At 43.7% G+C, this 17221-nt stretch overlaps 1 protein-coding gene across 1 annotated transcript in view; it reads right to left on the bottom strand.

Annotated features, from left to right (window-relative positions):
• Positions 1-755: 755 nt before the first annotated feature.
• Positions 756-17221, bottom strand: part of LOC140405368 (rac GTPase-activating protein 1-like) — a 36765-nt gene continuing 20299 nt past the window's right edge. Inside the window, exons 8-17 of the mRNA XM_072493684.1 lie at positions 16768-16885; positions 15376-15512; positions 14899-15063; positions 13290-13385; positions 12748-12946; positions 10972-11077; positions 6933-7065; positions 5267-5393; positions 3765-3876; positions 756-2710 (exon numbers count right to left, since the gene is read on the bottom strand). Coding sequence (XP_072349785.1) covers positions 2635-2710; positions 3765-3876; positions 5267-5393; positions 6933-7065; positions 10972-11077; positions 12748-12946; positions 13290-13385; positions 14899-15063; positions 15376-15512; positions 16768-16885 — 1269 coding nt within the window. The 3' untranslated portion in view covers positions 756-2634. The remainder of the gene's footprint in view (positions 2711-3764; positions 3877-5266; positions 5394-6932; positions 7066-10971; positions 11078-12747; positions 12947-13289; positions 13386-14898; positions 15064-15375; positions 15513-16767; positions 16886-17221) is intronic.

The following is a 17221-nucleotide window of genomic DNA, read 5'->3' as shown; positions in this document are numbered from 1 at the left end:
CAGTTGTTGAAAGACTGGGACATCTACAACTTCATTTAAGTATTTGGGACATCTACAACTTCATTTAAGTATTTGGACTCCGTGCAGTGTTTTTTTAAAAATTAAAAAATAATTAGAACACATGGTAAAGTTGAGATACATAGGATTCTATACGAATTATTGTGTATAGACACGTATAGATCTTTAAAATGTATTAAAAGCAGAGACTTTGGTCACAATTTAGGGCATTTGCTTAAGCAAGGTGGCGAGAAACCAGATTGGGCGGAATTATCCGGCCGTTTGTTGGCGGCTGAATTCTCTGGTTCCGCCGACAGTGCACCCCTGCCTGTGGGCGTCCCGGCGGTGTGGAGTGGCTTCAATAGGAAGTCCCATTGATAAGTGGCAGGGGAAGAGAATCCCGCCACCAGCGAACGGCACACCGAATTCTAGGTCCGTGGTAGTGGGGCGGACTCGCAATGGAGAATCCACCCATTAAATGCTAAATGAAGGAAACAGCGATGTTCCAATAATAAGCAAGGTATATTTCCTTCCTGATCATTCTTGGGATGTAGGCATCGCTGGCTAGGCCAGCATTTGCTGCCCACCCCTAATTTCCCATGAGAAGGTGGCAGTGGCCTTCTTGAACCGCTGCAATCCATGTGGTGTAGGTACACCCACAGTGCTGTTAGGAATAGGAGCTCCAAGTCAGGATGGTGGTGTGACTCCGCAGGAATGCACAGAAAACGGTGTTTTAAAAAAAAAAACACACCAGGAAATTGATCACTGCACTTATTTAACTGAAGCTGTTGAAACATCAGAGCATGCATTACACAGTACAGTGAAAATGACATACAATACACTGTGCCATTTAAGATGGTATTCAATTTTAAGTATGCATCAATAAAGCTTCAGCGATCCCGCAACTGACAACCTATCAGGTGTATCCTCCAAATGGTTACAAGCACGTCAGAGACGACAATTCTAACACTCCAACTTCGACAGTATTCTGTGCGCCTCAAGTTTTGAGAAGCATGAAAAACAAGGCTGCATTATTGACAGCTTGCATCAGTTTTCATTTGGATTTAACGTTTGAGATTTACAAAGTATCCAACAAAGAAGGTTTTCCTGCCGTTCTGCAACAGATCGCTGATGAAGCAAGCACTTTACAGCTTAAAGCCCAATCTTTGGTATCGGCCTTTTATCATGGATACCCCTCAAATGACTAATAGGGATATAAAAAACACAGGTACAGATGTGTTTACAAGTTCTGTAAAAGCTACATTTAGATTACATCATTATCCATAGTTTAGAATCTATTACACTATACATACTTCTACTTTTGGTAGCAATTTTCTATTTGGGATATCTGTATTGAATTGAATTCAGCAACTGCAGAAGTATATTGATGCATATTGCAAGTCATAACCGAGGTAAGCACTTGGCATTAGTCTGTGCCCAATCTAATTTTCCACTTCAAAATGGGTCACAAGTCACAACGTTCACACGCATACACACATCATTAAAATGAAAGCGTATAAATGATAATTGTTTGGTTTTACAATGAAACCCTATTAAATCACTGGAAGGGCCACAATAAGCTCAGATTTGAAGTGTTCCACGCCCTCCCTGTTCCTAAGAGTAGTGTATACAAAATGGTTTAACTCTTCACTTTGAAATGCATTTTATAAAACCAATTTCTTTCACAATTGTGTTGGATCCAGATTGTATGCACCCCATACCAAAACATTCCACTGGCGATTCGAAATGCTGGACAGCTACTGGTGTCAAAGCTGTGGCTTTGCAGCAATGATAAATAGGTTTAAAACAAGATAAAAACGATCAATTGGGTTAAAAGCTGGCAGAGGTCAGACCATGCCTGCAATGAACAGAAACATTCCGTGGCATTTTTGTTTTGTGGCGGCTCTCACTGAAGCATGGAGGGGAGCGAGAGAATTAACATACAAGTCAGAGGGGAACTGTTAACAGTACAAAATTAACACATACATACAGGATACCCTCGAGTAAATGGAACCTTCAAAACTGGCAAGAAATTGAAGCAAAAACAAAATGCTCAGATCTCTGATACAAGTTCAATTAACGGCCCCACAAAAGGCAGAAAATTATGAAAATCAAAATGCTGATCGACGCCAAGATAGAATCAGTCAGTAGGATATAATCAGATAATTGGCTTAGAGCAATCTTTTCATTTTCCTGCATATATTTCCCATTCTGTAGTAACAGATTCCATAACTTGTGACTTTGTAAAATAATCTTTTACTTTTGGGTTTCTAAAGCGTGCAAAGACTTTCTAAGCCATTTGTTGGTCTAAAGCTTACAAAAGTCAATACTCAACCTTCCAATCATAATGATAAGCCATTGTACTACAAACTGGAATATAGATTATCTACTCAAAAATAGGCTCACATTTTTAAGACGTACCAACACTAATAATAGACAGCCACTACATTTTATTCAAAGGATTAGTCTGGCGACTACACATTATTAATGTCTAATGCAAGGTATAAAACCGCTGTATTAGGATTGCTGCATTATGCAGAGGATAATACTAAAGAAAAACTGCTGTTAACGCCAAGTAGTTGGTTCAATGTGAAGTTCCAAAGAACCCAATTTTGGGACTATTGGGTTAATTTGCGATTATTTCAGTAATGGAGAGGCAAAGAAGTTTCCGGGTCGATTGAAATTGATCGTTTGCTTGCCCTTGCTTCCAAACCTGCAAAATATTAAGAGTGTTAATCGAAGGAAGGGATTTTGTGTAATTGTTTACTGTTCTGTACATCAGATTTCAAGATTCTAGATTTTAATCACAGTGAAAAAGAACTTCAATCCCCCTAAAGGCTAAAGCAGCAAGATAGCTATGGAACTGAACAAACACACATAAAAAGGTACACGTACAACTTCCAATTGGATACAACTGATGTTAACGTCACACATACTCATTTAGACCACATTTTGAAAATGGTTTGGTTATTAAAAAGTGGGTTGGCTGAAAATATTACCTGGGAAATCAGGGACTTTAAGGAGAAAAAAACCCATTCCATGCCCTTGACTTTGAGTGATTAAATTACTATAAGTGGTGCACAAACCTGTTGCCCACATGTGGAGTTGTCTGGCCCAGGGTGGAGGTGGCAAACAAGAAATCAAGGATTTGGGGGCCAATTAGCTGGAGAGCAGGCTACCTGTGCATACATCCTTTTTCAGAGTAAGTGGTGGTGGAGAAAGAGGGAAAGACAGGTGATTAAGAGGAGAAATTACTCAAGTCACCCCTCGTCATTCTAGACACCAGAGCCTAACGCTTTGCTGTCTTATTGTGTGACTTGACCAGGTTCTGTCCACTATTTTAATGGAGACATGACCAGTTTATTTTGAACAGATTGTCAATCAGAAAGACCACACATTTTACCCCAGGAAATGGAGCTGTGTAGGACATTAGACAACACATTTGGTATAGGAGAGGGTCAAAACACATTTACGCACAAAAAAAAAAAGCTTACTTCCAGCTGCGTTGCTTATAGGGAGATGCCAAATCGAAGCCAGAATTTCCAGAGAGTGGAATGCTAACCAGCTAACCATGAGGGGATGACGGCTTTGAAGCAACATTGGGAGAGATGGGGAATCAAGTCAATCCTGGAGATCCAGCATGGAAGGGGTAAATGGGAAGTAACCAAAATATAAAACGGGCACCTGTAACATGGCCATTAAACAGCATCTTCCAACCAGCATTTCTCACACCGGGTTTAAGACTGCAGGAACAGAGAAGTACTTACTTAGGAGTGGTCTTGGTCAGACTGGATTTGACTCGTGCCGATAAGGAGCTGGATGAGGGGGTCTTACCAATTATTTGATGTTCCGGAGTAGTAAGTGGCCCAAGCATGCTCACTAAGGAAGACAATTCTGAATTAGAGGAGAGCAAATTAAATCCAAAAATGTAATTTACAACCAGACACGTTTAGGAGCTTAGGTTTCGATTTTCATGGGAGAACAGTTATCTGTTCTAACATGGGAGGTGCTCAGGGTAGCCTTTTATGTCCTGGAGCAGCTCCATTTGAAGGTAGATCTGTACTTTGGACCAGGTTTACCCAGGAAACCTGCAGTGCCTCCATACACAGCAGTGCCCAACTGATTAACATTTTCCTGGCTTGGGTGCTGCTGGACCAATACCCAGACTAACTATACCATACCCGAATCCAGGCAAAAGACAGCCTGCATACAGAGTAATATAGCTTCTCCAGGATAAGTGGTCCCTGCCATCATGTGCAACATTTTGGAGGAGGACCAGATGCTAACGGAGACCTGGAAAGTTGAGTTTTCATCGAATGAAAGAAAGTTTGGAACTGCTGGACTGTATCGAGGCATCAAAACACAGATGAATACATTCTCCACAAAGTGTTCCTTCTCCAGCAATGAAAGGAGAGGAGTGTAACCACAGTTACTTTGAGGAGACACCTACACAGGAGTGGGAATATCACATTTTTAATAAACCAACGATCCATTAATTTTATTACCATCGACACATTTTGCAGCAGTACATTAAAATGCCTGCCAACTTATGTGAATGCATTTGTTGTAATGATTCCATTAGTTCACTTACTAGTGAACTTTTGACTTTGGAATTACCTTGCGATGAAATGGGACAGAATATTTAAATAGGAGTCTGCAGACAGCAACAAAAATTCAAAACCAAGGCTTGTTCTCGATGAGCGTGTTGAAAAGCCTGCACCTGTTACTTGTAATATTAGTGTGGCACAGCTGCTCAATATCCAAACCTACTCGCCTCAAATCACACTAATCATACAGAGCTAACTGAAAACAGTACATTTTTTAAAAAGCTGCCACTTAGTCAGAGGCTGTGATTTAACTAAGAGATCCGTCCACCACTGATCAACCTCGTAAAGCTTTATTCATCGTTTGGATGCCACCGCAACTGTTGATCTACGGTTATATAACAAAGGACCGTTAAAAGTTAACAAAATACGGGTGGTGCAGTGGTGCCGAGGTCCCAGGTTCGATCCCGGCTCTGGGTCACTATCCGTGTGGAGTTTGCACATTCTCCCCGTCTGCATGGGTCTCACCCCCCACAGCCCAAAGATGTGCAGGGTAGGTGGATTGGCCACACTAAATTGCCCCTTGGAAAAATAATTGGGTACTCTAAATTTATAAAAAATAAGTTAACAAAATGGATACATGGCATACGGTTATACAACAATGTATACTCAAATGTACAGCTTCAAACAAGTCAGAATGCCATTTTATACATCACTGGTGTTACCTTTCACTTCAGGAGTGCTGTAAGCATTCGAATTTTCAATGATATGATTAGGGTGGACATTCTCCTGTTCCACCATTGTAAACTGGCTCCAGTATTCCACTGGCAAAGACAGTAAACGTTCAACCACCTACCAGAAAAAGAGAAGCTTTTAGATGGGTTCAATGCACAGCAAAGGCTACTTACTAAATGTAGCCTGGGTGACCACGTTGCGGAACATCTCGCAAGCATGACCCCAACCTTCCTGTCGCTTGCCATTAGAATCCGCATCTTGCTCTCGTTCCCACGTCTGTCCTCGGCCTGCTGCGATGCTCCAGTGAAGCAAACCGGAAGAGCAGCACCTCATTTTCCGATTAGGCACATTGCAGCCCTCATCATAGAGCTGAACAACTATAGACTGTGACCTTTTATTTTAAACCCCTTTTAAAAAAAAAACCCATCCCAAACATTTTTTGTCCCAATGCAAAAACCCTCCCCCACTGGGCCATCTGTCACTTCTTACGTTTTGCTACATCTTTGTTGCGACCTCTCCTCACTCCCCCCCTCGCTTACAGGGCAGCACAGTAGCATTGTGGTTAGCACAATTGCTTCACAGCTCCAGGGTCCCAGGTTCGATTCCCGGCTTGGGTCACTGTCTGTGCGGAGTCTGCACGTTCTCCCCGTGTGTGCGTGGGTTTCCTCCGGGTGCTCCGGTTTCCTCCCACAGTCCAAAGATGTGCGGGTTAGGTGGATTGGCCGTGCTAAATTGTCCTTGGTGCCCAAAATTGCCCTTAGTGTTGGGCGGGGTTACTGGGTTATGGGGATAGGGTGGAGGTGTTGACCTTGGGTAGGGTGCTCTTTGCAAGAGCTGGTGCAGACTCGATGGGCCGAATGGCCTCCTTCTGCACTGTAAATTCTATAACCAGGTATATAATCCAACACATTTCTCCCTTTCTGTTGCTCTGTAGTTATACGGACTCTAAATGCTCTGTCTTTTCTCCCTATAGATGCTGCCAGACCTGAATGTTTCCAGCATTCTGTTTTTCCTTCAGATTCCAGCATCTACACTATTTTGCTTATTAAAGACTGCTTGCTGCCATTTTACCTGCAAACCTCTGCAGTCACGGATAACAGCATCATAAAACTACACCCAGGGCAGAGGTTTTACTTGTGAGATTCATGTTTGGCCCAAAGCAAAAAGAGAACATTCACAATAAAGAGACTGCTATCGTGACTGCTTCTTGTGGCACGATAAACATACTGCCAACATCAGAAGGGCTTCCGACAGGGGCACCAGAAATCCTCTTAGTTACGTGCTTTCAGGGAGAACTACACAACTTCACCCTGATGCACACTGCACCATTGACAGTGCAGATTTCAGTGTACGTCAGATGCCTTGACCAAGAGACGCTCTGCTCGTCACATGGGAGCACAAACTTTAATCTCACTTCAGTGTAATATTGCTGTTGTCAAAAGGCGAGGCACTGGGGCTGGTTTAGCACACTGTGCTAAATCGCTGGCCTTTAAAAGCAGACCAAGGGAGGCCAGCAGCACGGTTCGATTCCCGTACCAGCCTCCCCGAACAGGCGCCGGAATGTGGCGACTAGGGGCTTTTCACAGTAACTTCATTGAAGCCTACTCGTGACAATAAGCGATTTTCATTTCACACGACAACAGCCCAGTTACATACCTTTGGCTGCCGTTTGGTTTCCTGCAGCATTACCATGGGGGCTGGATCAGGTGTGGAATAACCCACAATTGTAGGGCCAAAAACCTTGCCAAGGTTAGTTATGTCCATTTTGCAGTTTGGGCTAATAGCAACTCTAAGAGAGGGAGGAAAAACACGAGCTCAGATCGTTGTATGAAACAAAGCCAACTTTTTGGTTTACTTGACCAAGACGATGAAACAGGTAAAATGTCAAATCAAAATTTTATGGCAATGCAACAGTGCAGAACCATATAGGCAGCTAACTGGTGCAGTGGCCACATTAAACACGAATGAAGCAATAAAATCCAACTTACAGGGGCTGGTTTAGCACAGCGAGCTAAATCGCTGGCTTGTATTGCAGAACAAGGCCAGCAGCGCGGGTTCAATTCCCGTACCGGCCTCCCTGAACAGGCGCCGGAATGTGGCGACTAGGGGCTTTTCACAGTAACTTCATTGAAGCCTACTTGTGACAATAAGTGATAATTATTATTATATTAAATGGTTGCAGTTAAAATGACCCAAGGAGCACAAACTGTTGTTTTAATGTTTAGGTAAATGAAACGACTTATGCACCACACAAAATTGTAAACTTAAAAGCTTGATACTGTCCAATTAATCGCTTCAAGTGAAAGGTTGCAGACAGGGCTTAGCCAGCCCTCCTTGAAGAAATCCAAAGCAACTCTTAAAACAGCCAACAAGGGGCTCCAGAGCCTAGAGATGACACTGCCCCACCCCAAAGTCCACAAAAGGAAGAAAGCAGAAGCCCGTGACACTACACTCCCTGCCAAGCAGAGAGCACCATGTCTGTACAACCAGTGCAGTGGCTACTGACGCTATTCCCTCTAATCCAGGGTTTTTCAGACCCAGGGTAGGTCGCGGGGTGATCACGTCATTCCCAATCGTGGCAAAAAGTACCTAATGTCTGCAACTGGCTTTTAAGAACAGCAGCTGCGGGCAGTCCCCGATTGGCTGTGGTGTTTGAGGGGGCGGGATAAGGCTGGGTGGTGCGCTGGTCGCAGCGTTGGGGGTGGGGGGTGGGGGGGGAGAAAAGAGAGAACAGGGGCTGATGAACGGCCAATGTTAATGGTGGCAGCCTCAGCTTGGAGCTCCACTCTGGTGCTCGTCTTCTGCGCGCTGCTCATCTCGTCCCCCGCCACTGATCGACATATACCTGTGATCAAGCTGCTGAACGGACTGCACAATGTCCGCTTGCACTCCCACAACGTGAAGTACGGGTCAGGAAGTTGGCAAGTCATGTTGCAGCTGTACAGAACCTTAGTTAGGCCACACTTGGGAGTATAGTGTTCAATTCTGGTCGCCACACTACCAGAAGGATGTGGAGGCTTTCGAGAGGGTGCAGAAGAGATTTACCAGGATGTTGCCTGGTATGGAGGGCATTAGCTATGAAGAGCGGTTGAATAAACTCGGTTTGTTCTCACTGGAACGACGGAGGTTGAGGGGCGACCTGATAGAGGTCTACAAAATTATGAGGGGCATAGACAGAGTGGATAGTCAGAGGCTTTTCCCCGGGGTAGAGGGGTCAATTACTAGGGGGCATAGGCTTAAGGCGCGAGGGGCAAGGTTTAGAGTAGATGTACGAGGCAAGTTTTTTACGCAGAGGGTAGTGGGTGCCTGGAACTCGCTACCGGAGGAGGTGGTGGAAGCAGGGACGATAGTGACATTTAAGGGGCAGCTTGACAAATCCATGAATAGGATGGGAATAGAGGGATATGGACCCAGGAAGTGAAGAAGATTGTAGTGTAGTCGGGCAGCATGGTCGGCACGGGCTTGGGAGGGCCGAAGGGCCTGTTCCTGTGCTTCACTTTTCTTTGTTCTTTGAAGTGGTCAGCAGCCTGTGACTGGGCTGGATGCATCTTGACAATAGTAACAGCTGCTGGGCAGTGAGGGGAAAGCCAGGCCAGATTTGTCAGCGAGGAATAGGATCAAATGAGACCAGTCGGGGCAGCACGGTGGTGCAGTGGTGGTGCTGATGATGCACCTTAGCCCTGGTAGTGCCCACTAGGCATGGGAGGCCTGAAGCCTATCAGTGGACACGCAAGCTCACTCTCCAAGGATACCCAGCTGCGAATGTACCCGTGGTAGAAGGGCAGACAGTTGGCTCGGATGACCCCCTCAACTGGTCCCCTATTTATACTTTTTTAATAAAACAATAATAAATAATCAAAAATGGTCGCCCCTGTCAGAAAAAGATATCAAAATGTCAAAGGAAACTTACAAAATCAAACCAAAGCGTCAATACCGGGGGTGTGACGATACACCCCAGCTCCCCCCCCCCCGGAGTCGAGATGTGAAAGGTCCCCTATTTATATGTGCTCACAACACTTAATTCAACAATGCCCTTCACCTGCACATCTTAACAATATAACGAACAGGGGCAGCACGGTGGCGCAGTGGTTAGCACTGCTGTCTCACAGCACCGAGGTCCCAGGTTCGATCCCGGCCCTGGGTCACTGTCCGTGTGGAGTTTGCTCATTCTCCCCATGTCTGCGTGGGTTTCGCCCCCACAACCCAAAGATGTGCAGCGTAGGTGGATTGGCCACGCTAAATTGCCCCTTAATTGGAAAAATTGAATTAGGTACTCTAAGTTTATTGGTTTTTAAAATGAGGTCAGTCAACGTGGCTGACACATGTCAAGACTGGAAGAAACCTACACAGTAATCACTTTGTGTCACCACTCGCTGGAAACCAGGAAGTCAGAGCTTTTGGTGAGAATGGAGAAGGGGATGACTTGGATGTTTGGATAGCGCAAAGCAGTGGAACCAGTAAGAAATATTGTGACAGTGTGTGTGCTTGACAAGTTACCGCATCTCGTCTAAAGTCATAGATTGTAAAGTAAAACAAGATTGTACTTTTTTCTATACTTGTTAAAATTTATAAAGAAATGGGAATATACTTAAAACAACGTTCATGTGTAAATGTAAGGATGCGCACATTCAACTGAAATTGTTTTAATTTTCAGGAGTAAAAAGTCATAAACTTGGAAAAATCAGCTATTGGAAATAAAGTTTCAAAGTAAAAAAAAAAAAGAATGCCGGCCGCGACCGGCCTTTAAATAGGAACGATGGGAGTCTTTCCGCCAGAGAGAAGGCCACGCGACCAGCCCGTACACTGATGCCACGCCCCCCCGGTTGGGTGCTAAATCATGGAGGAGAGATTCCTCCATTTTCTAGCTGCCAGCAAGCAACAGGACTGTGTGCAGAACTGAAGATGGGTCATTTAGTAATAATGAAGAAAGGGCCAGAGACACAAACAGGCCGGGATCTCACAACTGAATCTGCTGGAGGGAGCTTCTCAGGAGAGACGACGACGGGACAAAACAGTGCTGGTGTGAGCTGCATCCAGAGCTCCAGGGCCTCTGGTGAACAACCCATGAAGAACAAAGCAACATAACGTTGATTTCTTGAGGTGTGGCTTTAATTGTGCCAATGCAAATCAAGATGCAAAGCCCATGTGTGTCATATGCAGGGAAGTACTGGCAAATGAAAGTTTAAAACCTTCAAAACTTCAAAGGCATTTGACGACTAAGCATGGCGAGTTTGAGGACACACCTCTTGATTTTATTCAAAGGGTGCAGCAAGAACTTAAAGCATCAGCTGAAGTCCTTAGCAGAAATGTAACATTGAATAACAAAGCAAGTGAGATTGTCAGGACCAAGCAGGCTCACCTGCCGCATTAAAGGTAGGCTGGCGCGGGCTGCGAATATCGGTCGATTAGTAAAAGTGGGTCCTGGGGAGAAAAAAGTTTGAAAAACACTGCTCTTCCACTTTAGTTTCAATGCTGCATTTATTCCATGCCTATATAGAGCGGTCAAAAAAGAAGATAGGGCAAGACAGAAGGAAACATAAAAAGGGCAAAATGAGAATTGGCTACTTTTAAATAACACAGGGGTCAGAATCTTGATTGCGTACAACCCACTCACTGCAGCAAATGCTGCAAACAATTGGACGCCGATGATGAAGTCATGCTCTGAATGGCAAAAAGATCCTGAATCCAAACATACCTCTGCAGGTGATTCATCAGAAATGCCAAAGTATCTCTGTTGGGCTGTGGCAGCTCACCGATAGCCTGGTACATTGCTGCAATACTGTTATCATCATCAGGGATTTCTACAGAAATGAAACACAACATTGGTAAAACAAACAGTGCAACATCCCTGCCCTTAGGTAAAGATCAGTTAGAAATGTTGAACTCTGCTCAACAAATTAAGTGAATTGCATTTACATTTCCACATAGGAAAACAAACCCAGTTTCAATATATGTTGGAGAATTTCATTCTGCCTCACCTTCAATAGACTGAAACACAATGACATACCACAATAACAGCCACATAATACCATTACCCATTTGGTTAAAGCCATCAGTTTTACACAAGTCCAATAGCCTATACTCCACTCATACACGGCCTGACCTGCAAATGGTCAGAATTTGTTTTAAAAACATGCAGGGGAAAGCAAGTGGCTCCAGCGTAAAAAGCAATCTCTTGCTGGTACTTTCCATTTAGCACATCGGGACTCAAGTGGCTTTACTGCTTTGCAATGCAGTATTGCATATTTAATGCTAAATTAGGAAGGTGTTAAAATTGCACCAATTAAACTAATTACATAGCTTGGGTACCCGTCTGTGCTGTCTCCCAGTGTCTGCGTGGGTTTCCTCCGGGTGCTCTGGTTTCCTCCCACAGTCCAAAGATGTGCGGGTTAGGTAGATTGGTCACGCTAAATTGCTCCGTAGTGTCCAAAGGTTAGGTGGGGTTGCTGGGTTACGGGGATAGGGTGGAAGTGTGGGCTTTTCAGGGGCCGGTGTAGACTCGATGGGCCGAATGACCGCCTTCAGCACTGCAAATTCTATGATACTATGAATTTGTTTCCCCCCCGCTCCCCCCACTGGAACTGTATTTTGCATTCATTTTCTCATCAGATTTCCCCCTCTGCAATGGGACACGATTGCACAGGGGTGAGTGCTGACCACTGATGTCTCACCAATAGGATGCTCGCCGTATATGCCTGTTTTACAGCAAGTGTCAGTCAGTTGTCTGACCACAAGAAGCATCACAGCCAGTCCCAGCTACATTACAGATTTTGCTAACATCGGGGGCAGCACGGTGGCGCAGTGAGTAGCACTACTGCCTCACGGCGCTGAGGTCCCAGGTTTGATCCCAGCTCTGGGTCACTGTCCGTATGGAGTTTGCACGTTCTCCCAGTGTTTGTGTGGGTTTCGCCCCCACAACCCAAAGATGTGCAGGTTAGGTGGATTGGCCACGCTAATTTGACACTTAATTGGAAAAAAATGAATTGGGTACACTAAATTTATTTTTAAAAAAAAAGATTTTGCTAACATCCACACACAGGCACATGTCCGGGGGGGGGGGGGGGGGGTGGTTTGACAGGACAGTGTTCAGGCGCAATTATCTCCGCACTAATCCAGAAGACACAGAGTCTAATTTCAGTGACTTTAATCATCCTGGGCTAGATGGGCTTCAAACCTGGAATCTCCCCGGCCATAGAAGTTTCATTTCTTTGAATTTACAGATTAGTTTACCTCAAAGGTAAAAAAGAACATGAAATATTTAAAGAATCAATAGTGTTTTAAACCTCAAGCTTCGAGTCCCCCAAACCAGGAATAACAGTTCACAAAGGCAGCACTGACTGGAATCCTACACATCCACAAAACACACACATTCCAGTTGGATTGTCTGTACTGAGATTTAGCTGCACACAGTTACTCAACAAACAGGTTCTTCTTCTCTCAACATTCGTCATTCGAATCAAAGCGTACAAACCTGCGGCATTTACAAACGCTGAATACAATTTGAAAGTCACAAGGGGCTCCTTCAAATTCCTCAGAAAGTCTTTCAGAAGCCCACAGATTGCATGAATGTCGTCCACTTTACTGAGCAATGGCATGTTCTTCCCCTTCAGGAACTTCTCCTTCAGCTCTTTCACAGTGCGGTCACAGCCAGAGATGCGATACAGGCCAGTCTAAAGGAGACATCAGTTACTTGTACTGTACAAATTAAACCGAGCAGAGCATTTATAAATCCAAATTTAAAATTGTGAATCTTCAATGATTTCCCAACTATATTTCCCTGACAATGATCCACGTAACACAGCGTTAAAACTCGATTCACTTGGCAATGTTTCACCTATGCAAACCTTGAATTTCACAATCATGGACTCCAGGATAGTGTGTGGAAAAGAAAAGGATAAATGGCGGGAACATTTAACACCTGGGCACAGAAAATGTTAAAGACACTCCTATTTTATAATTTTGAATCAAGACTACAAGTCGGTGAGAATTGCTGATGAAAGATTGCAGTCGTACCTCGGATAAGCCTCTTTGCTCAATCTCATTGATGCAATGCACCACAATGGATGGGATCATGGGTGACATACGAGATGTGAAGTCTGCCAACACTCCCTGGAAGCAACACACTTAAAGTGAACATTATTTCAAAAGAACTAACACAGATATTCAGAACTAAAGGATAAAGATACTCACTTGCACAGTTTATTCACAAATGAACTAGATACACCCACATGGATAATTTGGTGAACTATGGAGACCATGTATCACAAAGGAAATGGTCAGGAAAGAATTTTAATATTTGTTGTTGGAATATCACCATATTGGAAGACAATTTTATGGGGTGGGGGGGTGACTGGTTTAATGGGATTAAGGACAAACATCAATAAGAAAGGTGTGAAGACAAGTGGTTTGATATGCTGATGAACCGAGGGTGTCGGGAGAATTTGCATAAAGCAAACAAAGAGGTGGTTTGAAGTTGGCTATTGTATTTCAAAAGGGAAACATATAATCGGAAGAATGTAAATAGACGAGCAAAGAAAGCGCTTTAAAATATCGTCACCATAAAATAAAATGAAAACAGGGTTACTCAACTCTGGGGGTAAATGCACTTCCAAGGGATTGTATGAAACAATAGAGGGGAAGATCAAAGGTAGATTAACAGATTTACGAAAACATTGAAGACTGTGCGAGTGAACTGGCTAGTAAGATCTCAACAAGGACAAAACGTGGACAAGACCAGACCTGGAGAGTTTGCTACCACCCTCAGAAAACACCCAAACGAGCCGCAGGGCAGTGTGGTAAATGTACTGGAATTTTATAGCTTAGAAAATCAGTAGACTGTTACCATTTAAAGGGAGGTTTAACTTGGAGTTATTTAAGCCACGATCTGTTTGGAAAGGTTTGAAAGTACTGATAACGGTGTCAAGGTGTTCTTGTGTTTAAGTGTAACTTTTAAAAATGTATTTTAATAAATGTTTCACTTTAATATAAAATCATCAGTTAATCTGAGAAGTTATTTCCTGATTTCAGAAAACCTTTTTGTAAAATAAATCGCAAAACCGTTCTGACAGCTGTTTCTTGATTTATAAATTTAGAGTACCCAATTATCTTTTTTCCAATTAAGGGGCCATTTAGCGTGGCCAATCCACCTAACCTGCACATCTTTGGGTTGTGGGAGGTGAAACCCACGCAGACAGGGGGAGAATGTGCAAACTCGACACGGACAGTGACCCAGGGCCAGGATTCGAACCTGGGTCCTCAGCGCCGCAGTTCCAGTGCTAATCACTGCACCACATGCCGCCCCCTGGCAGCTGTTTCAAGTATCCCTTTGGGATTTGGGCAGCTTGGCACTCACCACCTGCCACGCCATAACAAAACGCAACATGGAACACAAAAGGGACAATTTTGTGTCTCTAAACTGCATTTGGTTATGTTGCCACTAACTGTTTGTCGTTGTGTATTTGAGAATGGATTGGTTGACATTAAGCTGGGCTAAACTGTCAAGAGAACTTCAACTCAACTTTAGCTCTTGTTTCACCCTTTGGTTCAAAAATGTTTCATTGACCATTTTTTTGCTGTCTGTAGTCTATACCACAGATTTGCAGACCGTCAGCGTGAAGCTTACCTCGCCAATTCGTACAGGCGTTCCTGTCAAAGTTGGGATACAGGGGAGTGCACAGCGATCCCGACATTCAGGGTGAGCCACAACTCTGCAGTCTCGGCATTTCAAAGCCAGCTTCCCAAACTTGATCCTCTTGCCACAAGGGACACATGACTCTGGTTTTATAACCTACACAAATAAAATAAAAAAGACAAAAACAGTTGGCATTTGGAACATTGCAATGCTATTCCATGCTATAACCTGCACATCTTTGGACTGTGGGAGGAAACCGGAGCACCTGGAGGAAACCCATGCAGACACTGGGAGAAAGCGCAAACTCCACACAGTTCCCCACCCAAGGCTGGAATTGAACCCGTGTCCCTGGTGCTGTGAGGCAGCAGTGCTAACCACTGTACTGTCCCGGTGTACAGGAAAGCGAAACACAACCAAAGACGGTGGCAAAATAATTTAATAGAAACACACAAAAAAAATCAGAAATACCGTTTTAGAGACAAACTCATGAGCTCTCATCCCACCATTACTCTGAGGCGTACTACAATGATCAGATCTACTGGCTACTGATGGTGTGCTTGAGGGTGTTTCCGAGATGGCATCAAAATCTTGCCCTTTCAGATTTGCTTGAAAAAAAAAAGAGAAATTAGAAATGATGTAAAGTCCTCGTCAAATAAGCTGGACAAAGAATTCAGACAAATTGTTCAAATTTACTGGTGACCAAATAGACTCTTTCAGCCACCATCACATTCAATAATATCTTAAAAAAGCACAAGACATTGACTAGAAGTAAACTGTGCCAAATATGCACTAACAATTTTGCCTCTATTATTAATTAACCCAAGTTTATTGTTAAAACTCAGCCCACAAACTCCCAAAGTTAGCGAGCAAAAACAAATCCAAATCTGTTATTGTACAGCTCCTATTATAATATAATAGCAAGTGGTTGCACAGCAGGATTATTAGCAGCCTGGCAAGTCTCCAGCCCTTCCTCTGCGGGATGCATGGCAAGAGGAGATAAACAGGGCGAGCAAGACAGAAAGGTACAATTACCTAATTTATGTATAAATCCATACCGATACACAGCAGAGCAACCAACTGGAAGAAATAATCGTCTCTGTTTGAGCAAAGTATTCTGCATTTCTATGACAACGATACCCAAAAATATCCTACGCTCTGTTGCAGAAATTATAGGTGCGTGTCAACCCCACTTTTGGCATAACTGGACACGACAAATCCAACAATGGAAAGGAAATGTGTCTGGGCAAATGCAGATCCACTGAGACAGTCCTTCCAATCAGCTCCCCACAAATCAAGCAGAAAGCAGCATTTTAATGATTAGGATTAACTGCAATCTTTCCATAAATATTTCCGACCAGATTTGCAGATGGGCAGTGAATGCTGGCCAAGCCAGCAATGCCCACAACCCTTAACTGAATTAAGAAAAAAAACTCGGGACTTTTAAATCTCAAGCTTTCAGTCTAATGATTAAGTGTCTGGATTCCCCAACCAGATCAGCTGTTCAAAATGGCAAGCTGAACCAGAGAGAGCAGAAAGGGATTTAATTTCAGCCTGTGCTAAGTAAATAGAAAAACGGCAGTGGCTGCAAATGGCTTTCGTCACAATGTGGTGTGGAATTCACAATGTACACAATGAGATTTCAATTAAGTCAGTTTATAAAGTATAAATCCTCCAACTTAACAACAACAGCAATACCCAATTCTCAGAATTCCCTGCAACAAATAATTTATGAAAGGCAAACTCCTCAGCTGATATACAAATCTCTCCAACAATCCACATTGCTGCCAGTTTCCATCTTGTGCACAAATGTTCAATGCAGACCACAAAGAGGGGCCTCTGCGTTTTGTCAATGGAGCTCACCTGTTCGCCTCCTGCTTCTTGTCCAATATGGCACCGTCTCGATTGTAGAAACTGCCTCGATTGGCCCACCATTATTTGGCAAGGTCAGAGTGGTTTTCGCCACAATGGAGTCATTTGCCTGAAAGGTAACCGAAACAGTCAGCAATGCCCCGACAGCATTCTCATATTCACAGATCCCCAATCTTTCCTCTTCCCAGGTCCTTCCCTCCAACCCCACATCTGTAAATCTTGGGGACCACAACATTCATCATGAAAAGCTTTAAGCACTTGATTCCTTGGTTTAACTTCTTAAACTTAACTTAAGACAAGGTTTAACTTCTCTGCTAATTAGGATCAATCATTGGAAACAGCAAAAGTTGTTTCAAAGTTTTGACTGGTATAGAACAGAAAGCAGAACAAGCAGCTTCCACTCCAGCTGCATAAAGGTTTCATTCATGGTGGTGGGGGGTGCTGG

This window comes from Scyliorhinus torazame, chromosome X, assembly GCF_047496885.1.
Source record: "Scyliorhinus torazame isolate Kashiwa2021f chromosome X, sScyTor2.1, whole genome shotgun sequence".
Classification (NCBI taxonomy): domain Eukaryota; kingdom Metazoa; phylum Chordata; class Chondrichthyes; order Carcharhiniformes; family Scyliorhinidae; genus Scyliorhinus; species Scyliorhinus torazame.
The sequence above is the reverse complement of the archived record's forward strand: the minus strand, read 5'-3'. Positions and strand labels throughout refer to the sequence as shown.